This window comes from Pholis gunnellus, assembly GCF_910591455.1.
Source record: "Pholis gunnellus genome assembly, chromosome: 23".
Taxonomy (NCBI): Eukaryota; Metazoa; Chordata; class Actinopteri; order Perciformes; family Pholidae; genus Pholis; species Pholis gunnellus.
Window position 1 is genome coordinate 15,566,140 of NC_136550.1, and position 23,899 is coordinate 15,590,038.

The 23,899-nt window shown below is 41.7% G+C and overlaps 1 protein-coding gene across 5 annotated transcripts in view; it reads right to left on the reverse strand.

The window, feature by feature from the left end:
• camk2d1 (calcium/calmodulin-dependent protein kinase (CaM kinase) II delta 1) overlaps positions 1–23,899 on the reverse strand; it is a gene marked incomplete at its 3' end in the record, with an annotated part of 103,977 nt that overhangs the window by 28,261 nt on the left and 51,817 nt on the right. For 2 of the 5 annotated variants that reach the window (XM_079184715.1, XM_079184713.1), the window contains exons 4-6: positions 20,214–20,268; positions 16,637–16,702; positions 13,990–14,062 (exon numbers count right to left, since the gene is read on the reverse strand). In XM_079184715.1, coding sequence (XP_079040841.1) covers positions 13,990–14,062; positions 16,637–16,702; positions 20,214–20,268 — 194 coding nt within the window. Of the gene's footprint in view, positions 1–13,989; positions 14,063–15,385; positions 15,463–16,636; positions 16,703–20,213; positions 20,269–23,899 lie in introns of all 5 variants that reach the window. The other 3 variants (XM_079184717.1, XM_079184716.1, XM_079184714.1) reach the window with 2 other exon arrangements.

Below are 23,899 nucleotides of genomic sequence, written 5' to 3' on the forward strand. Positions count from 1 at the left end.
CTGAAACAAACCACATCATCTTGTTTAATTACTATTTCTTGAGTAGCTTGAAGTGTAGTGTCTCAGTCACTCTGAGTTGGATACAACCAATGATGGGGCCGCGGACAGCTGCCTCGGTGTGTTGGTGCACATTGTTTTAGGGGAACAACTCCAGCGGACTTACTTCCCAACTCTGCGTTCCAGCTGGCTGGCTTCCAGCTGTTCAGAGCGGACCGCGACATGGAGCTCTCCGGCAAATCGAAAGGTGGAGGAATACGTTTCTACTCCAACAGTGGCTAGTGCAACAATGTGACAGTGATTCTGCAGCACTGTTCTCCTGATCTGGAATCTGTCATCATAAACTGTAAACCCATTTACTCCCCCCGTGAGTTTGTTTCATTCATACTGGTCGGTGTTTACATTCCACCGCAAGCCAACGTGCAGGAGGCACAGCGGACACTCGCCGAACAGATACTGTGTGTGGAGCGGACTAACCCGGACTCTTTAGTTATTGTCCTTGGTGACTTTAACAAAGGAAATCTCAGTCATGAACTCCCTAAATACAGACAGTTCATTAAATGCTCAACCAGAGAGGAGAACATTCTGGACCACTGCTACACAACAATCAGCGGGGCCATCACGCCGTCCCTCGTGCTGCACTGGGACTCTCTGACCACGTCATGGTCCATCTGATTCCTGCTTACAGGCAGAAATTAAAGCTCTGTAAACCTGTGGTGAGGAAACTCAAGAAGTGGACCAGTGAAGCTCTGGAGGATCTTCGGGCATGCCTGGACTGTACAGACTGGGATGTGTTCAGGACTGCTACCTACAGTCTGGATGAGTACACAGAGGCTGTGACTTCATATATCAGCTTCTGTGAGGACAGCTGTGTTCCATCAAGCACCAGGGTGAGTTACAACAACGACAAACCCTGGTTTACAGCAGAACAAGGATCAGGCATTTAGGAGTGGGGATAAGGACTTGTACAAAGAGGCAAAATACAGGTTGAGTAAGGCGGTGAGAGACGCTAAACATCTGTACTCTGAGAAACTGCAACACCAGCTCTCAGCAAGTGACTCTGCTTCTGTCTGGAAAGGCCTGAATGAGTTCCACTGTAGATTTGAAAGACAATGGGACAGTCCTGACTCCATCCCCCACAGCTCCATCAACCAGCCCCAGACCACCAGCCCAGCAGGGGCTCATGCCTCACTCTTCCCAGTACCCGCCGCCCCCATCCCCCTCCCCAGTGACGACTCTCTCTATTCTGGAGAGAGACGTCAACAGGCCTTTTAAAAAACAGAACCCACGCAAAGCAGCCGCCCCGAACTCTGTCTCACCCTCCACCCTGAAGCATTGTGCTTATCAACTGTCACCGGTGTTCACAGACATCTTCAACACCTCCCTGGAGACATGCCACGTACCAGCCTGCTTCAAGGCCTCCACCATTATCCCCATCCCCAAAAAAACAAGGATCATAGGAGTTAATGACTACAGGCCCGTCGCCCTGACCTCTGTGGTCATGAAGTCTTTTGAGTGCCTTGTCCTGTCCCACCTAAAAACCCTCACTGACCCACTCCTAGACCCCCTGCAGTTTGCCTACAGAGCCAACAAGTCTGTAGTAGATGACGTTGTCAACATGGCCCTTCACTTCATCCTCCAGCATCTGGACTCCCCAGGAACCTACGCCAGTATCCTGTTTGTGAACTTCAGCTCTGCTTTCAACACCATCATCCCGTCTCTGTTGCATAACAAGCTCTCCCAGCTGCAGGTGCCCGACTCCGCCTGCAAGTGGATCACAGACTTCCTGTCTGACAGGAAGCAGCACGTGAAGCTGGGAAAACACGTCTCAGCCTCCCGGACCATCAGCACCGGTTCCCCCCAAGGCTGCGTTCTTTCCCCTCTGCTCTTCTCCCTGTATACCAACAGCTGCACCTCCAGTCACCAGTCCGTCAAGCTCCTGAAGTTTGCGGATGACGCATCATTTGCTCTGCTCAAAGGGTGATTGGCTGCAATCTGCCGTCCCTCCAGGACTTGTTCGCTTCAAGGACCCTGAAGCGAGCAAGAAGGATTGTAGCCGACCCCTCTCACCCTGGACACAAACTGTTCGTGCCCGTTCCATCTGGCAGGAGGCTGAGGTCCATCAGGACCAAGACCTCGCGCCACAGGAACAGTTTCTTCCCATCGGCAGTCGGGCTCATTAACAAAGCCCGGGTCCCCCACTGACTGACTCTGTCATCCCAAGGACAATTTCCTACCGGTCACTCCCCTGCACATTCCTTCATATTTAAATACACTTGTCACTTTCACATTACACTTACATTGCACTTGTTTAAAGTACTGTTATCTGTTTGTCTGTGCACTTTATTTTATATTCTATTGTACATTTTAATATGTTTCTATTTCTTGCACTGTGTTGATTGATTGTTTAATGTTATTGTCTAATGTTATGCACCACCCACCATGACAAATTCCTTGTATGTGAAACATACATTGGCAATAAACGGTTCTGATTCTGATTAGTTAGGTACTCTGAAGCCACAGGACACCAACCCCACTCTGTAGACAACAAAGGACTGGCACAGATTCACACCCCTCACCCGCTCCAAACCACTCAATTTCTCAGACAGCATTCCCCACCTTTCAACCTTAAAAGTTAGGAGCTGTGAAGCACAAGTATGCTCACTCCACTTCTAACAGTGTTGAGGATTTTTCATGTCCACATCATGAATTGAAGACCCATGAAAACATTTGCATCTCTTCCTAAAAAGCTGTGTAACCATGTAATAAAGTCACATTGCGTACAGTATGGCTTTATTACACAGGCCATGCATAAGGTCATTGTATGAAATGGACACAGAGAGATGAACAAATTATAAATTCCCCTTGGGATGGTTACGTCAATTCAGATTGTTGGTACAACTATTTTGTAAAAATACTGATTGTTTCATATACATTCACAAAGTCACCCAAGTTATCATGCTTTTCATCACTTATTGTATAAATTATCATTTTAAATCAACTTGTCATAGGTCAAGACAGTGTATCATGTCTAATATATTCTTAGATAATTAAAAAAAAAAATGAGAACCAGAAGGCTGAAATGAACTGCACATTTGTGTCTCAATAGCACTCAATCACTGTGTTAGGTAGCTGCTCAGGATTGTGTTTCCATGTTGGGCTCCTCACAGAAGGTTCACAGGAGTTTTGGTGCCTTTTGGAAGTGTTGGACACTTTGACATTTTTGCAGGACGAAAACCAACCGTGAGACTTTTCTACTTCTACTCTTACTCGAGAGGTAAGTTGTTTTAACAATTCAATTTGTTGGTAACACTATTTAAAAAAAATACTGATTGCTGCATATCCTAAACTAAGTAATCATGCTTTTACACACTTCATTTATATACAATCATTTGTAATACATGTATTATAGGACAAGAAAGTGTATCATGTGTAATATATTCTTAAATGTTTCACAGAAAAATGAAGAGTAGAGTTTTTCCTGAAAAATAAGCCTTGTACTTCATTGTTTCTGAGGAAATAGTCATGTTTTCAAAAAATTCATCAGTGAGGAGAAAGCTATGTTCTAAGATTAGAATATAAGATTATCTGTTCAATACTGTATGCACATTGGTACATCATTTCATTCAAGAAACTCAGTTCATTTGCCAGTGAATTATAAGGCAGGGCATGTTTTATTGTTACAGTCTGCATTATATTATAACTATAACTTTAATTGAGGATATATGACAATAATATAACTATAATTATAACTATATTATAACTGTTACATGTTGCCATGAAAGGTGCAGCCCAACAATAGTTTAAAGACATAGTTTGACACTGTGGTAAATGCACCTATTAGCTTTCTTGTCAGGGGTTAGATATGAAAACCAATGCCACTCTCATATTTGTAGACTCCAAACCAGCCGGCTGATGAAGTAAATCAAAACAAAACCAAAAAGCATGATGGCTCTGCTCTGGTGGCCTAGGTGTTTTATAACTGTGGACAGAGCCAGGTTAGCTGTGTCCACATGCTTCCACTCTTTATGTTCAGCTAAGATTAGGCTGTTGTTGTGTATAGAGATTGACCTAATCATGTGACTCTCAGCAAGAAAGTTTTACATGATGAATACTCTCTGCTAAAATACATCATGTACAGAGTTATGATGTTTGATTATGTAGATTTAGATACAGTAATTGTTTCCAAAGCAAGCCTTTTGTTAATCCAAACCCTTAAAGTAACAATGCATATCGTCATCAAATGTTATAATTGCTGAGATTATTAGTGTTGGTTGTTAATTGTATGTGGTGACAGTTGCAAAATTTATTAAACTTGTGTCATACTGAATTAATTAATTCCCTTTCGTAATGTATTGACCAGGTTATGGGGTAATTGCCAGCGAAACCCTTGAGCAGGGAGAATTCTAGCTTGAGTGTGTTGGAATACACATCACTGGATTGGAAGGAGAGGCCCTGTTCAAAGAGGACTCTGATGCAGATCCAGCATTTCTGTATTTCTACTCCTTTCGGGGACAGACTCTGGTAAGTACAATTGCATGAATGTTCTAACTATATATACTTCAACTTCATTTAATATTATTTCTAAACTTTAATACAAGTAATTTCCCTATGCAGTGTTGATGGCAGTAAGAACATGGAGGATTCATCAATGATGATCACATCAAGCCAAACAGCAAAATTTAAATAGTATGTAATGCAGTGAAGTTACTCTTTGTTTTGTTTTTTTATCATCTGTTTTAATCATATCATATATACAGATACTCATAAACATAATATTATTTGACATTAATACAGAATGACTCCCTGTTATACTGACAGTAATTCAGATTGTCGTGTTTATGTGACCAACAGATTCTGGATGAACAGAAAAGCCCACACCTGTGTGCATTACCAATCACACAAATAAACCCAGGAGAAGAAATTGTCTATTACTACGGAGACCCTAACAGCCAATGGAGACATGTATTTATATCTATATATTAATATTTTCACATTTTGTTACATGCCACTCAGGGATTCAATCATTTAACTCAGTGGTGAGGACTTCTTTCACCCTTATTAATAGTGTAAATATGCTTTGCAAACTGGCATAAATTCATTTAAAGCATATGGTTGGAACTTCAAATGTAAAGTGACCCTTACATGGTGCAGCATAAGAAATGGGTGTGGAGGATGATAAAAACTGTTAACTGTCAAAAAAATGTAAACGATTAAAACTTACATACTTAAAATGATTAATTTCATATTGTAAATGTCATTTGTTTTAGGAAACCATTGCTTCCTGCTGTGATGAGCACACAGAAAAGAAGGTGAAGACATATGGGGTCTTTCTTCACCTGTATTCACTGAAGAAATTCTGGGCTCTCACTAAAATCATTTCTTCAGTTATGTTTTTGATACAATGTATTTTGTTATGGAAGTTTTATGCTGTATTGGCATAATCTTATTGGGGTTCATGTAAACGGAGCATCAGTGTAAGTGTCAAATAATTGGTAGTTCATCTATGCAAATATTGAAATCTAAAAGTTTAAGCGTCGTTCAATAACATTCAACAGGGAACCAATGTGTCATTTTGTACAGGCAAAGAGGGGACTAAAATCATTCTATACAGGCGTTGCTATTGCCGATATCATTACTGCTTTTGTTATTGTTATTCTACTATAGCCACTGCTGCTGTTATTGTTATTCGTAATTTTTCCTTCTGTTTACTACTCTCATTATATGAATAATTTCTGTCATATGCATTTAATAAGTTATAATTCTACACATAACATCTATCACACTTCTGTCCATCCTGATAGAGGATCCTCCTCAGTTGCTCTCTCTAAGGTTTCTTCCTCTTTTCTCCCTGTTAAAGGATTTTTGGGGAGTTTTTTTCTGTTCCGATGTGAGGGTCAAGGGTCAGAGGATGTCGTATTTGTACATATTATAAAGCCCTCTGAGGCAAATTTGTAATTTCAGTTGACAATACTCTCAGTTCCATTGTTACTGTATTACTGTTTAGAACAGAACTGTTGTTGATTTATATTTACAAAGAATTTATTTATTTCATTATCCCTATACGCCTTAGCCAAATGTTTATTATAGTAGTCAAATTATTTACTATTTACTATTTGTTTATCTTTGTTCAGCTTTATTGTGCATGTCCATTGAGTGCAGTTACTTGGCCATTAAAGCTGATGCTGATTTTGATGCTGATTCTGATTTTGACAATGCTGCACCATTTGACAGCCCTCAAATATGCGTTCTCTTTTCGCCAATAAATACTTCATGTGACAGATATTGTATTAATGAGAACAAAATCATTACTTCAATGTAGACAAGGAATAAAAAAACTACACTACAGCCAAAACCGTATATCATAATTGGCTGTCATTGTGTTGTCACAATACCTCCTGGATGTCGCTCCATGCTATCTAAGAGGGAACTTGTGTCATTATGTAGCAGCCATCTAAGAGGGAACTTGTGTCATTATGTAGCAGCCAACTGTGGACCTCTTGTCATTCCATACAATACAAGTGTGGACCTTTTTCTTCCTGTACTATGAATCAACAAAAATAATTCCAATAAATAAAGCTTGAGGACATAGATGCATTGTAAAATTCTTTGAAATCCAGTGCTTGTAAAAACTGTCCAAGGGCAAAGTCTAATAATAAAAAATATTTTAAAAATTAAAAGTGAAAAGAAAGGATCCAAATGTGACCATTTTATTCTTAATTTCATCCTGTTTTTTTTCTTCTTTTAGATTTTGAAGTTCTCATTACTTCCTTGCCTTCTGGGTAACGCTTCATTTTAATAGTGTTGAGATTGAAAATGGTTACGCCATCCACTACAGCTGTGCCTTTATGTATATTTTTCAAAAACACAACATGTTTGAAGAATAATATAGAATTATTTAGTTTAGATAATTTGTTTCACAAGTACTATTAATTTAGCTTATTTCTTTTCATACGTGGAGTTTTAATGTCACTCCATGCTATCTAAGAGGGAACTTGTGTCATTATTTACCAACCAACGGTGGACCTCTGTCATTCCTTACAGTACAAGTGTGGACCTTTTTACTGTAATGTGAATCCAAGTGTAGACTGAGCTCACTAGTATATTGAAAAGTTGATTTACATCCAGTGCTCGTGCAAACCGGTCAGGCAAGTATTTTGGAAAGGCTGATGACAAATCAGTTTTTAGTGAACTAAAACTGAAAAGAAAGAATCTTATTAAGTATTTAGGTACTTAAGTATTATATTCTTAATTTAACCCTGGTTGTTTTTGTATTTTCTTCCATTCTTTTAGATTCTAAAATACACGTTGCTCTCCTGCCTTCTTGGTAGCCATTTAAATTAATACAGTGCCAAAACTAAAACTTAAGATATCCACTAAAGTTGAATATTATTTTGATTATAAAATAAAACATCATGTTTCAAGAGACTGATGTCTTCACTAAGTGGCCTGTTAGCCCTCCACAGTCTGAAAGACAGGCTTGGGGCTGCAAGCCATTCACACAATGGAGGAGTGTTTAAACGACGTGTGTGAATGGGGTCGTTAAAATCCCTGCCCCAGCCTGTAGGATGAGTGCTGCGCATGGACTTAAACACTCACACACATGCAAGTCCCCACTTGGCTAAAATTAAAAAAAATCTACCAGAGGGCTTTGGACATGATTTCAGCTTGATATAAGGCATGACCATCAGGGGACCTAAAAAATGTCCCCTGTTGGTTCCTCGGTGCACAGTTAGTGGCTGTGTAACGACGCCTAAGCCCACTGTTGGATAGGTGCGCCGGTGCACACACACACACACACACACACACACACACGACTGAACCTGAACGTAATCAGGCTCAACATGAGTCAGTCAGGAGCCACGGCAGACTTCGGACTTGTGGCATTGGGTGGATGCCATTCAACAAGATGCTGCAGGCAGTAGTCAAATTGTGTGTGTGTGCCTGGCTGGTGGAGACGGACTGGTTGAGAGAGACGGACGGGGACTGATGCCAAACCCCAGCAGGAGGAGCTTCAGCAAATGTTCAGAGAGGATGAATAATGTATTTGCTGACATTTTCAAAGCGGTTTCCTTGATGCAGACAAATGGGAGATGATTCAGAATGACTGAGCTGTAATGTAATACAAATAAAAGGGAAGCTGCTATTATCTTGCAACAATTACACAAAGTTATCTTAAAAACAGTGTTCACCCTGGTTGTATATTATTAAGGGCCACGAAAGCCGTAATTCATTCTGAGCCTCTCACATAAATTAATTCTACTTTTATTTCACTCTAACATACAGTTCCTTTGTTTAACAGATATTGCTACGTGTCCCTCATCAGGGAGTTTTTTATTTCCTCACTTGACAATCCCAATAGGAGTGCTTGCAGTAATTAAGGCTACAAATCCATCAGTGAGCTCCAGTCCAGAAGCACCTGATTCAGCTGAAAACTGCTGCATGTTGAACCCAACCTGACGCATCAGATGGTTTGTGACATAGAAGCATCTGAGAAGCCGTCTGTTGAAAAAGGCAGGCTCTTTAAAAAAATACTTGGCAGGTGATTAGATGAACCATCTGTCAATCAAAGTCTACCACAACCAGTTAGGAGAAGAGCAAAAACATCTTTCCCATCTAGAAAAATCTTCAGTGTCGTTCTTTGCGCATCTTTCAATGACAATATACCCTGTAGTTAGGATTTAACTGATGCCTTTGCAGCATCTACGCTAACCTCTTTAGAAGCCATGGTTGTTTTGAACAGTCGCCTCTCAGTGTCTTTGAAGACACCTAAATCATGCTTGTAGCTACCAGTAGCTCCTCATTGATTGACTGCTGATTGGTCCACAACCCTGGGGTTCAAACACAAATGCATTGCTTGAAGATGGATTTTTGTGGGATATCGCGAGAAACCAGCTGTTGTGCAAGCTAATGGAGAAGCTCTTTTAATCCCAACAGTCAATGGTGACTCCCTCAAATTTAGTGTGGATATGCAAATCTGTCTCCTAAGAAAATTACGCTTGCATTCTATGTGCAACAGCAAATCAATTTTGAGACAATTTTCTTTTCATCAACATAAACATGTTGTCATGAAAGTTTCTGCAAATACACAAAACTTTCTGATCTGCAAATTATATTAAAGTTGTTTCAACGAAAACATTGTCTTGTAGCCACTACAGCATGATTGACATTTTATGTTTAGGCCACTGCCAGCTCTCAGTCAAGGCTAGGCAAAGTAAATAGCAAAGCACAACACGGGTGGGTTTGCTCAATTCATATTTAGATATAAATATCTAAAACCAGCATCTTTCCCTAACCTAAACAAAGTGTTTTTGTTGCCACCATATGACCACAAGGATTTTTGCCAGTGAAGCTGCAATTTGGCTGAACAGATAAGTAGTAGATAAACGAATTTGTTTTGCTTTGTCCCTCCCTTTTAAAAGTTATTTGTTTGTTACTAAAAATGTTTCTGGTTCTGGATCATTGATGATACAGAAAGAGGCTTCCTGTCTATATTCTCAGAAGCTACACCTGAGGAGCCACATTAGGCTGTATGGAAAACTTGGTGATCACATTAAAATGTTATTCCGGTCAATCTCAAGATTTGCTAAAGAGTGAAGATGAGCTGTCGATACATTGGAGGCCTTGTATTAATGACCAGACAAAGAACCAGACCAGGACACCTGTTGCCTCCAACTGTCCTGACAAACCTGCTTGCTTTTGTGTCCTTCTTTTACACACATATATATATACATGTATATATATATATATATATTGTATTTCTACATACATAATGGACATTGGTAAAAATAGATGTAGGAGAGGCCAAGAATGAATAATGGCTGCTTACACATACTTTGTTACACTGTTTTCATTCAAGGAAGCATCAGATATTTCATAAAATTGGATTAATCAGTCAATGTTAATATGTCAAGGTTGCTTAGGTAGTTAGTAGAGCATGTGTGAATTCTGAGGCGTGCAGTTCAGGAAGGGGGAATACAAAAAATCAAAAGGGAAAAGAGGAGAGAGGGAGGATTCATCAGCATCATGCAGTCATTGCAAACGCTCCTCACCATCCGTTTACCCCAGCACCATTCTCTTACCCTCAACTTGGGTCTCATTTTGGTCCTTATGGCCATCATTCCTGTTAGTTAATGTATTCCCAAATTAAATGTCAAGAGCTAGAAACACATTGACATTGCTAAAAAGAAGTCCGACAAGGGGGTCAGATGATCAGCCAACTTGTAAACAAACCCTGAAGTTAGCTAGACTTGTTTGGAGGGCAAACCGTACAATTATTACCCGTTTGTTGTTAACATCCATTACAGTTTACAGTCGGACTTCCTGGTTTAACTGTGACCTACTTATGGTTTACCACCTGAACATATTTGCTGGGTATACATACTCAAACACATGACTGGGTTTCAATTGGATTCTGTAGTCATCATGTTAATAGAATTACTGGCCGGCTAAACCAGGCTGGGGTTCTGCTTCGGTCTGGAGGACTATTACTGACAAAGGCACAAACTCAACCTGCTGGCAAACACAAACACCTTCTCCCCAGGTTTTAAAATCTTTATCTCAAAAGGAGAATATCACAGATTATCAGACAAGTTACTCTCACTAGTAATTGCACATAACTGGGATTTTCTTTCAGACCAAATTTAGAGAGATAAGGAAATAGCAATGGTGATTAAAGATATGAAATACAATTATTTTGTGTGTTCTATGTTATCTAAATATTCTACTAATGTGGCTATTAATGCAGCTTTCTCCTAATATTCTATTGCAAACTTAACCAACTGTCTCCGGTGTGAGAGAACTACTAAACATCCAGTTGTAAATTTCGTTATGGAGGACAGCAAAAAGTTAAAATACTTTAACTTTGGACAGCAATGTTGTCCACCATTACCACTGCCGTTATCATTGAATTGTACAGTCATGCCCTTGTTCACTAAAATGATATTGTCTGCCTGATTCCATGTGAATGCAGCATAAAACCAGTCAGTGAACTACGGATGGGTGGCTGAGTAAGGTGTTGGTCCACCATGAAACTCCAGAACAGCTTCATAACTCTTTGCCATAGGTTCTGAGTCTCTAAACTCTACTAACAAACACCAGTTGTAATGGCGATGGAGAAACACGTTACTTCGAAATCTCCCGTAAGTGTTGTCATCACACACCGTGACGGCATGACATATAATTCTCAATACTTTCCTACTCATCAAACCATTCAGTGAGCCCTTGTGTGTAGAAGCATGGGCATTTATTCAGGTTCTTTCTTTAGTTTGTCATTTGTCTGTGTATGGATTTTTCAGATTCTTAACAATTAAAGGTTTTTTGACATACAAATCTGCCAAAGCAGATCAAAGAGAAGCCTTTAACAACAAGTGCTGAGCATATTGGGTCCTCAACACTGATCTGTTATGTTTTAGTGGTGGTCAGAATTCAAACTGAGATATTGGTACTTTATGAGTGGGTTTCCTCTGGTTTAAAGCTCTGAAAAAGCTAGTAAGTGGATCTTACACACATTGTACACAGCAGTTTGTTGAAGAGGTGTTATGGAGCACTTCTGCATATGTCATTTAAAAGTTGTACAAATCCTTTGTCTCCAGAGGGAGCTGTGAGAAGTCTGATAAATGTTCTCAAGGGATGTCTCTTGAGTCTGCGTCGGCTGAGACTGAACACTGCAAGTTTGAGAAAGAAAGAAATCTAGAGGTAAAGGGTTAGAAAGAAGCGATCTAACCAGATCTCTGCAGCTCAAGGCTACATTGGCAACAACTACCATAATGCTATATGTTCTGTAGCAGGCCTGGATGAGCCATTACTGTTATTAACATGTGTCTAGACTTCACATAAACTTTAGAGCTTTACAAGAACTTTAATAAGACAGCTATGTGTTACTTTCCTGTTTGCTTGCGTTTCCTCAAAACCCTTATCTTGAGAAATGCAATCACATGAATACACACACACACACAATGTGGCAAACAGTGTTTTCCATGGTGCCCCTGCTCTGCAGCTTGCTTATTTGTTAAGGTTGTATTTGTATTGCTTTGTGTTTCTGCAGTGAGCCGGAGCAGCTGCCTGGCAACAGCCAATCAGAGTGCAAAGAGGGCAGTCGGCAAACGCAAAATCTGAGCTTATTATTGCTGTGTATAAACCAAACCTCAGACACACCTGGTTCATTTGATTAGCAAATCAGAGCTTCAAGAGCAAACCACAGGGAGAAAAAGCAGCATGAAAGATGGAGACCACTGTGGAAGTAATGTTCACTAATGTCCAATTAACATTTCACCATGATGAGACATTTGACCTCAGTTAAATGCATTCAAATAGTCCATCTCATAAGTGACCCTAACCCCATATTGCATCTGTATCCTTCAATTAGAAATAGTTCTATGACCCAGTTAGAAGAGGGTGTCTGAGTACATCAACCAACTTTACTACTAGAAAGTGGGCATCCTCCATGGACGTACATTATTCTCCAAATCTCAAGAGAAAATAACTCGAGCAAGATAACTTGTTCCAAGAACTAAAGTCTCAGTGCCAGCAATCCTGCAGTCATTTAACAATAGGCATAATCATTTTAACTATAAAAAGGTGCAATCAGTGTACGCAGACCTCCGTTAGGTGTCTGCAACGACACTGCAGCGATGTATGCAATCTGCTCGAAGTCGTCATACAAGACAAGTCAAATAATCTTGCCGAAAACAACTTAAACTCACCAAGCTGCCGGCGACGCTGCCGGCGAAGCTGCCGGCGAAGCTGCCGGCGAAGCAGCGGCTCAGTGACGGCGAGGTTCATCAGTGTGTGTGTACTGGTAGGTCCGTTCGCTGTTAGCAGGGATGGGTATCATATCGATACTCTTATCGGTTCTTTTTCATTACTAAATAATTGCTTTTTATATTCTGAAACATCTTTCAGTCAGTATCAGTCCTCCCTCTGATGCGATTCACTGCCTGCAGGTACCGCTGGTAGAGGGAGGAGCAGCTGCTTTGTCTCAGCCAGCAGAGATGTTTACAAGATTTTTAAGATACATGACAAACTAAGATAAACGGTTAGACTGCAGACAGACAGCTTTTGTTTTAGCTGGTTTGTAAAACGTTTATTAGCCAAGCTGTGCTGTGTAAAACAGCAGCGGTGGATGAGAGACTGCAGACAAAACACACTGAATAATCACTTTTCTACATGTTTATGCGTGTTCAACAGATGGATAAAGTATTGGCTTTTTGATTGTGACGGTTTTATTGCAACAGTAAAGAGCGTAGTTGTCATCACCTTGAGTCATCTTCACTTCACTGTCTCCACCCAACCTCTCTGTTCTGCTGTGTGTGTGTGTGTGTGTGTGTAGTTAGAGGAGCTCTGCCCCGACACAGAGGAGATAATAAAATAAACCAAACCTTTAAAAGTAAAAGAACCAATAACGTCAAAGTGGTTTCAATACTCCAGTCTTTAATAATTTGGCACCAGGTTTGGGTACCTATCCCTACTCGGCACTGTGTGTAGTGCTAGTTCCGTTAGTTGATACATAAATACACCATCTTCAACACTAAAAATGAGCAAATAGCCAGAATGAAAAAGCGACGCTCTGTGGTCCGACAGGTCAACATGATAGAACATGTCATAGAGGCTGAAAAACTCTGTCAGTGTCTTTGTCAGGATGTTGTTCCCAGATGCTGTGTTGGCTGTTTTCCATGATGACACACTAAATAGATACAAAGAGCAATTGTTGCACCCATGCCACTGTGAATACGATTTAACAGACATTTAAAACACTGAGCATCAAAAAGTGTGAGGTTGATATTTTATCGAAACACGACTGGAAGATACGAGATAACAACTCCAATTGAATTGGGGAAGTAATGGTGTCATAGGATTTTCAAACAAGACCTGACAGGAGTAGAGCTGCGTAGATGTGTAAAGGAAGAGGACCAACGCGGAGGGGAGGTTAGCATGTTGGAGTGTGGGGCCACAGGACACAACGGAAAAGATCTTCACGGTGAGTGTACTTACCTTGAGGTCGCGGTGGACCACGCCCATCTGGTGGCAGTGGAGCACGGCCTCTAGGATCTGCTGAATGCAATGACTGCATGCAAACACCAGGGGGCCATGTGTTAGTGACAAGCTATCACTCACTGTCTGTGGCTGTGAGCTGGCTTTGACACTCGGGGAGCCGCTGGCCGTGTTAGCAGAGAGACTGTGCAGCATTGTGGCAACGGACCCTCCCAGCAGCCATAATGAGGCCCGCTAAGTGGACCACTTACGCAATGTTCAAAATGTTTATCCGTGTTGCCACGGTTACCAACTGATGTTTGCTGTGACAGGCCCAGAAAAGAAAAACATAGGTGTAATTTTTGTAATCATCTACAACTGTGACAACACGGCCAGTTCTGTCCCAGAGTCTCCAAACAGAGGTGGTGTTAGCTCCTGGCCAGCTGGAGGCCGGACCCTGAGAGGATGAGGAGGGAGACGAAGGTGTGCTGTGGTTCTCGCTAAGAACAGTGTTGATGAATGCAGGTTTTGTTCCTCTTTTATTCTATCAACACAACAAACTGAACTGAAACTGAAATGTTGACACTATTTATAAATATTAAAACAAGAAGAGTGTTTGGAACAGGACGTATCCCTTCTGCATTAGATCAGAGAGATACTTTTGTGGCCATCTTTTAACAGGACAGTCAAATAATTATAATAATCTCCTCAGGCTCAATGATTAATTTTCGTTGGATCAAAACCATGATTGAATGACTTATTATTTATTCCAAATCAGCAATAAGTAACAATCTCTAAACAAGCAAGAAAAGTGTAGCAAATGTGCTTCTGGCTGTGGCCTATAGGCAGACAAGGGGAGCCAGAATATGTAGTCAGCAGTCGCTACTCAATGCTAAATATGAGATTTGGCCAAACTTGCAGACGTTGCCAGGTTAAAACCCAAACCTGAGCTACTAGGACAAATTTAGTATCATAATTTGGAACCTAAGTTGTCATCCATTAATACTGGTGTCTAAAGCCACAAATCGCTCTTCTTCCTCCTCCTCCTCCTCCTCCCTCAGGTGACAACCTCTCAGTGGCTGTGTCCGAGCATGGCGTTGGACAGATGCTACATGCACTTTGTGCCCTGGCATTCAGGAGGGGCAGGCCATGATGAGATCCAACCCCCCCCCCATACTACACCACCTACCGCCTCCTCTCCAGCCAACCTGCCCACAATGCCCTGCAGCAGGGGGATTTACCGACACTCCTGTCACGTGGCGGTGTGTGGGTGACTGGCGGAGGAGGGGGTGTGGTTTGGGAGGAGGCGGCACTCAGTGAAAGGTTAATTGGTTGATTGGTCAGGCAGTGGAGGAGCGAGGCAAGGTGCCGCAGGTGGGCAGGCCTTTGTCTTTTAGCTGTTACTGTCGTCACTTACTAACCTTAAGGTCCCTGTGCACTATGCCATTTACGTGGCAATGATTTACACTTTCTAGAATCTGCTGTATGCAGTGACTGTGGAGGAGAGAGAGACCAGGCCAGAAGCAAAAAGGAGAGGAAGAGGGAGAACAGGTAAATGTCAGGAAACAGAGGAACAAGAACAGGCTGACAGAACACACCCAACACATGAAACAACAACACCTACTCGACAAAGGGGAGGACCTAAAGGAATAGTTCAACGTTCTGGCAAATACGATGATTCACTTTCTCTTCAGGAGTGCGACGAGAATATCTGTATCAATCTCATGTCTGTGTGTTAAGTACCGAACTGGAGTCAAGATGATGTTAGCCTAGCTTAGCATAAAGGCTGGGAGCAGGGAGGGAAACAGCTGGACTGGAGAGTACATGAATAAAAAGGTAAACGTGACAATAGTTAATCAGGGATCTTTTTGGTGTATTTTTGAACTGTTTCACCTGCTGCAGTCTTTATGCTAAGCTAGTTCAACCACATCAGTAGTTAACACACATGCGATTGTTATTCATCTTCACGTCACTCTTGAAAGGAAAACACATGGTTGAACGGTTTCTTTAAACAATTTCAATAGACAAGTAGAGAACAATACACATGCATGTTCTTTTCCATCTATAGAGCTCTTTCAGATGTCCTCTTTAAAATCTTTTCTTACAAATCAATAAAATCCACTACAAAACAGAATCCACATCCTTTACACATGAAGCTGTCTGACATGAAAAGAGTTACGACTCTCGATGACAAATCAGTTAAAGTTAAATTAAAGTTAAACTTCGATCTAGCTAATTGAAAATCTTAGATGAACCTTGAATGGAAATGCTCTGAGATAAAGAATCAAGCTTGACTGTACATCAGAGAGGGTTCTTTTTATAAGTGGATTTGAATAGATGGTCAGAAAGTACTTTTGGGGAAAGTAGATTCATAATCAAAGGACAAAGGTAGAACAAGAAATGCATTAAGAGAGGTTTTGGCAATAAAAGGCATATCAAAGGTAGCACAACAGGAAACGCTTGTGCACTGCATCATGCAGAGGGCCTGTATTATTGTGTGTAATTCACATAAAAGCAGGTTATAGGCAATCTCATGATATGCATGGTTATCATTTTGTTCTATAGTGCGTATCTGCTTGAATATGCCTTTGATGCCAAAGTAGACTAAATGGGTTTCCCATCACATTTATACAGTTTATTCAGAAATACAACAGAGCTTTACACTAACCTGGCATCGGCTTCGCTGTAGTACTCCCGGGCAACAATGTCCTCAAACAACTCACCACCGGTCACTCTGGAGGAGAGAAAGTAGGAGACAGAATGAGAGAAAGTTGCTAAGACAATACATGCATGGCAAAGAGGTGAAGTGTAAAATCACAGATGTTCAGGGGAAAAAGGCTCAATAATGTTGCACACTAACAAATCCAGATGAGCTATTTTTTTCTTACCAACTGGGTCAAAAGAAGGATGTTGTGCTTTTTGGCCTGGAGGGTGAAACGACTGCAATAATATCTTTCAGCAGATATGCTCATACGGTATGTGGACATTGTTTATTCAGCTGGAAGAGGTTTCCATGTCTTTCCACGAGGTTATGGCTAAGAGCCAAGTCGAAGAAAACATTCCTGATGATGTCATCTGTGTCGCATTGACAGAACTATCTCCACAGTGTTGATGTGAAGAAAGGTCTGGCTCCACACATTATCATTCTGGTAGAGGGGGAAAACGCTCTGCCTTGTTTGTGTCTCTTTAAACCAATCTCAATGGTGTCGGGTTCCGCTAAGCACAGGATGAAACCACGATGCTCTTGTAAATTAGATAGCACAGAAAGTGGAAGGTGTTTGGTAAAATAAATGTAAAAACACTGCAAAGATTGGTGACAGACAGCAGCTCAGATTGCACAAAAAGTAGCGCTATGATGTTGGGTGTTACGGCGACTGTGATGAATGCAAATGCAGTTCCCGCTGTTCTCATTGCTTAAAAAAAAGTCAACTTTATAACTTTAGAGCGCCTTTCTACTCAAAGCGCTGTAACATTCACCCTTTCACACATCATTCATTCACTGATGGCAGAGTGCCCATCAGGATCATAACTAATTCATGCACCTGCAGACTGGAGGAGCTGGGGACCACACATATGTGGTGTGTTCTTTACGATGACAGTTTCTCTAAAATTAGATTTAAATGCAATACATAACCTTGCTTACAGTATTGTAATACCAGAAAGCAATACCAGATTCTTTCCAAACAGCCTCTGCCTTTTGCGATACGTGGCGGCTTATATCCATAGTCTACATCCTGTGAGTCAGACTATCAGCTTAGGTTATCTTAACTTGGACTTTCTAAGATAAAAGTCTACTAAAGAAATGGACACTTACCAGGAGGGGAGGTTCTAATGAAAGCGGTTATTGAGTTTCATATTTTTTGAAGGGATCCAGTGTTTTCTAAACTCTAACCATACAAAAGGATCTAAAGCCAGGATATGTCTGAATATTTCTTGTCTTTTGAGTTGCTACTAACCGTAATAACCATGTAAATAAACTGATCTACATGTGTAACATTGATGGAGTAGACTTTTACATGTTTTAAACGCTACAAAAGTAGGCCAGTGGGTCAATTTGCTCAAAACAAGGAGAATGACTTGAAATATATTCTCTTTTCCATGACCTGTGGAAAACATGACCACTCTGATGAGTCTTCCATACTAAACTTGAAATGACTTTGGTGTTTTTGTTGGCCTTCACTCAGCTGAGAGACTCAAACAGAGTGTTACCATCATTCTCTCTGAGCAAGCATGTTCTCCCAGTCTTTCACTTTCTCAATAAATAAAAAGTTAAAACCGATGGAGATACAACTTATTAGCTTCCTCCTCCATTCATGGCTGATTTGCACACTGACATTACCTCACAGCAGTGTTGTTATACCTCGTCATCCAGGTCCGGGTCATTCCATGCAAGTTTTCTCTTTAGGAAGGATTCTATCTGTGTGTTGTTTTTTTAGCAAAGAACACCCGCCCTTTGTTATTGTCAGATTAACAGCGTTTAAAATACGTTGGAAGCCATTTCCTTTCTGGCTGCCAGGTTAGACTGCAAACATCCTCTGACAATACACATGAGAGAGGAGGAAGGGAGGAGATGGTAAGTTATGGGGGGAGAACGGGAGGCGTGAGAGATTTAAAGGAAGGACGGAAGTGACAGAGTAAAGCCCAGGATACAAGGGTTACAATGAGGAAGCCATACTGACTGCTTCATTAACACATTGGGAAATGTGGATGTAATAGAGGTTGATGATTTAAATAAAAAGCACATTTACAGGCAGGTAGCCATACATAAACAGACAATTAAATACCAACATACCAATAGTATGTTTCATATTGAAGTTATTTCCTCTGTAATGCTTCATGCTGGAGGAAATGAGGTGGAGAGTTCACATTTTCCACTTCATAACAACACATTAGGGGAGGAAACCAGGCGGCAAGGTCATGTTGACTAACCAGCAATAATAAATAACAAATGCTATCATTCAAAATTCCATCTGAGTAAACTGAGCATGAGGACTTAAACTGTGAAATGATTTCGTTCCAGAAGCCATCTTTAGCCTTCTTTATTATTTATATTTAAAGCTAAAGTATATGATCCTTGTTCACTTGCATCATCTCAGTGTGTGTGTGCTCACGTTTTTCAGTCCAGACTTTTGACCCTGATCTAACGTGGGGGGCGTGTCATCAACTGAGAGGGGCGTGTCATCATGAGTGACAGTATAACAAAGAAGGCCGAGGAACTTCCTCAACCACGTTGCCTTCAGGTAACGTAGGCACCGCGAGAATTATGATTAAACACTTCCTATACACCATGTTCTCGTGAATGCAGTGGGGGGGGGAAACTCCCCCAGCTATCCTGAAGGAAACTTCGGAGGGAACCAGCTAATGGTTCGATTAGTCTTTCGCCCATATACCCAGGTCAGACGACTGAGTTGCACGCGGGGGATTGGCTCAAGTAAAAGGCGTCAGGAGTCTGTCTATGTTGGCAACCTACCTGACCCGTCTTGAAACACGGACTGTTAGACTCCTTAGTCTAATGCACGCGCGAATCAGAGGGTGACGCAAACATGGCGCAATGAAAGTGAGGGCCAGCGTGCCGGGCGAGGTGGGGATCCCGACCCCACGGCGTCGGGCACACCACCGGCCCGTCTCTCCCGCACCGTCGGGGAGGTGGAGCGTGAGCGATAGGACCCGAAAGATGGTGAACTACTGTATGTCTGGGCAGGGCGAAGCCAGAGGAAACTCTGGTGGAGGCCCGTAGCAGTCCTGACGTGAAATCGGTCGTCCGACCTGGGTATGTGGGCGAAACACTAATCAAAACCAATAGCTGGTTACCTCCGAAGTTTCCTTCAGGATAGCCCCCCCCCCCCCCCCCCACTGCATTCACGAGAACATGGTGTATAGGAAGTGTTGAATCATAATTCTCGCGGTGCCTACGTTACCTGAAGGCAATGTGGTTGAGGAAGTTCCTCGGCCTTCTTTGTTATACTGTCACTCATGATGACACGCCCCTCTCAGTTGATGACACGCCCCCCACGTTAGATCACACGCCGTTGCTGAAACAGACGGAGCAAAGAGTAGGCGGAAAACGAACGCAGGAGGTGAGCGCGCTACGTCTAATCTCCCATGACGCCTCGGTGACAAGACATCTGATTGTCAGCTTGTACCTCTGCTGAGCGGGATGTGAATGCGTGCTCGGCTCGTGTTTAACCATGTGGTGTCTGAAATGTGCATAAAGGTGATGTGCAAAATAAAAATGCTGCACTTACAAGTCAAAGACCAGATAGTGGAATCCTTCCTCTGATATGCTGTCATGGAGCCGCACTGTGAGGGAGGGAGGAGAGAGTTATTCAGTTATGTTAAATGTAGCATGTAGCTTTCTCTAGATTAAACTGCTTGTTGAAGTTTTGGGCACATTTTTTGGGGGCCTTTTTGGATGCAAAGCAAATCACAGTGAATCAAAATAAAACAACCTATATCACATGGTCAGTACATTTTTTCAATAGTCATAAACATACAGGTATATTCCTGAAAATTGACCTCTGCATTTAACCCATCCTAAATATTAAGGAGCAGTGGGCTGCTGTGAAACAATCGGGGAGCAACTTCGGGTTCAGTGTCTCGCTCAAGGACACTTTGACATGTGGACAGAAGCAGCCAGGGATCAAACAGCCAACCTTGTGGTTAAAGGACGACCTGCTCTATACACTGAGCTACAGTGCATGACGCATGAAGTGCATGACGCAGGGCTCGTCCTTTTGTTTATATCGCCACCTAGCGTCTGTGCGAGAGTGATATCCGGCGAGGATTGTAACCAATTAAATTTAGAGATACAATGGTGACTGGGTCCGCCCACTTTCTGTCAGAAAGAAAAAACACTTGTGAGCGAGCTTCACGAGCAGAAGAGCAGTGATAGAAGTTGTGCTCTAGGGGACGCCCTTCGCCCTGAAAGCATGGACCTCTACACAAGCCTTCATAGACCAGCAATGTGCCAGACCACACCTCTGTTCAAGACCATCACACCCTTGGGCGCACAGATGGGTGCAAGTACATTTGCTTTATACACAACGTGGGTGCTGAGCATTAGATTGACATCTGTGCTGTTAATGAAACCGCTTTGCACCAGGTGTCACGATTTCACCTGTAATCATAAATGGTGACATCCTTTAGCAGTCTAAGAAAGGGGACACATTCCAGGAATGTACAGAATGCACTTTGTATGTTAAAAGCATAGTTTGGGGCAATATTTGGGTAATATGTTTATTTGTTTTCTTTCCGAGTGCGATAGGAAAATTCTCGTTCTCACATTGGTTTGTTTCAGGATGTGGTTGCAGGACGCAGGAGGAAACAGCTAGCACGGCTCTCTCCAAAGTGGCCCATGAGTGCTGGGCAATTCAACGGAAATGTACCGTCATTATGTGTAGCGGACATCCAACCAGAGATTTTAACACTGAAATGTCTATGACATAAACTAAACTAATAAACTTCTTTCAGGAACTGCTCTCACGACCTTTAAGACGCTAAGTGGTCAGACTCACAATGTGTCTCGGCATAGTAGGGATAAAGTCATCTCTCAGACCAACAGAAGCACACCTGTCCACGCTGTCCTTTGTGCCTCTGACCCAACACTCTAATGTGTGCTGTATGTTGAGTACAATGTATTACACATGTATATCTGCATAGGTCTTTCTGTGCCATGATAATGTCTATATATGCTGTGTACGGTGCTTCACCATCTTCCCTGGTGCTTCTCAAACTCCCAGCTTCTGAACGGTGAGCTAAATGTTTAGAAAATTTAATTTAAATTGAATAAATTAGTCAATGATATGAGTCACTGATTCTTCCTGGTCACATGTAATCCTTTTCATTTAGTTGTAGTTCATCATTATTTACTCTTCATCATATTCTTCATTCATTCCTTTCATTTTGTTTATTTTATGGTTTATTTTCTGTTAACTACACTACATAACTAAACTACTTATGTGATCATTTGATTCGTGTGTATATCAAATAATAGGTCCCTGTACACCTTCAGAAGAACTCCGTAGCAACTTTGAGATTAAGATGTAATTGATTAATTGTGGTGTCCAAAATCAAATCTTCTGTTAAAATTCTGTTAGTTAAAGTAATGGTGGCTTATGGCGTAAGCAGAGTGCCATCATTCTTTTAAAATAATGTATGGGTTTATGAATCAAAAATCGTTACATATCTTGGTATTAATTCATTATTAAATCTGCTACCAGCAACAACATTACATGTGCCACACAGGGATGCACAAAGAAATGCAGTCATAGCCCATTTATAACACAAGAAAAACAAGACAAAGAAAACAAAGACAGGAGTGAATTCATGCAGTTCATTCTTGAATTTGCATCAGGAGGAATGACAACAGCAGCAACAAAAACTATTCTCTAGGCAAACAACATGGCTGGTATCTTAAACATTCGACATCAGGGACACATTGTCCATCAACATTGACTATGTTTGAGCACCAAGCATCATGGTGTTAACAGAGAGACCACCTCCTCTCGTCCCACCACAGTCCTGTACTTTGTCCTTCAGTCCGCCTGTCAAGGGCAGCTTGATCCTGGACCCCAATGGAGCCAGGTCTCTGTGAGGATGTGGGCACAGTTGTTACCGACCTGCCATTAGAGGGTTCACCTGAAGTCTTATTTCATCTAGCTTATTTAAAAAAGACATCAGACAGCGAGCGGTAGGCAGGGTAGCTGAGTAGCCTCAGGTCCTAGCTGGCTTAGCTTAGCTTCCATCTCGGCTCTCCTCCCTCTCTTACTGGGGCAGTACACACCGCATTCAGTGGCGTTTGGTCCGACAGGTCGGGCCGGGCGGTCGGCTGTGGCTGGTGATCATCTCAAGGTCCGCTCTACTTAACCCAATCCCCACACTTCCTTTTCCGATGATGCAGAATGTAATCTGTCATATGCCACAAGTGCTCCGGCAATAAATACTAAATTAATAAAAAACACCAAATTGAGACAAAAAAATGTATTCATGGTTAAAAAATCATCTCCCTCATGAAATACCTCAAGGCTCTAGCCGGTTCCTGCGTCATCATAGTGTATTATCACAATTCTTCAAAATGTGAACAGCAACTCAGCAACAGTCTCCGGTTACTCCGCCAATGTCTTTTGGCCCAGAGGTGTTTTGTATCTCTGCCAGGAGGAGTGAGTGTTTGCATGCGTGCCACAGCAAATCTCGCATACTGCTGAATCAAACTGCATAGTATTGTAGCCTCTCATAGAAGCTGCAGATCCAGCATAAACATGTTGCATAGAGGTCCATGAGTGGTTCTGAAATAATAATGGGGGCCCATATTCAGCTACATAGTTCTAATGTCCACACATCACTGAGATCCGAACTCAGTGCGAGCCAGGCCACCTCGGCATGTGGTCTGGCTGATCAGATCCCAATGAGGGTACAGACTTGACGGTTAATGCGTCCTGGCATGATCAGATGACAAAGGTCGTATTCAAAAGACAAGTGTAACCACGGCCATCATGATGCCTCCGACCAGAATGGAGTACTGGTGCATTAGCATTAGCTCAGGGGTTACAGAGGCTTTGTTACAGCAACACTGCCTGATCCAAGCTTTGAAACATGTATTGTATTCTGAGAGAGAGGCAGCTTTGATTGTTGGCCCAAGGCATATTTTTATGATAATGTATACCCAATGTATTAGTGACCTAGATGTGTCATGTATAAACTAAAATCTACAAGCAAGAAATTGCTTCTGTCCCTAAATAAAATGTAGATCTTTATCATCATTTCTATACAGAGCGTCACTGACCATCATAGGGTTGGGTTTCAATAGGCAGGTTCAGTTTAAAATGCGTTCCCACGATCATAGAATACTGAAATTAACAAATATCTTATCTATCCCCACTCACAAAGAACAATGAACACCAACTAACATTGTTAAACAGTTGGTCGAACCTGT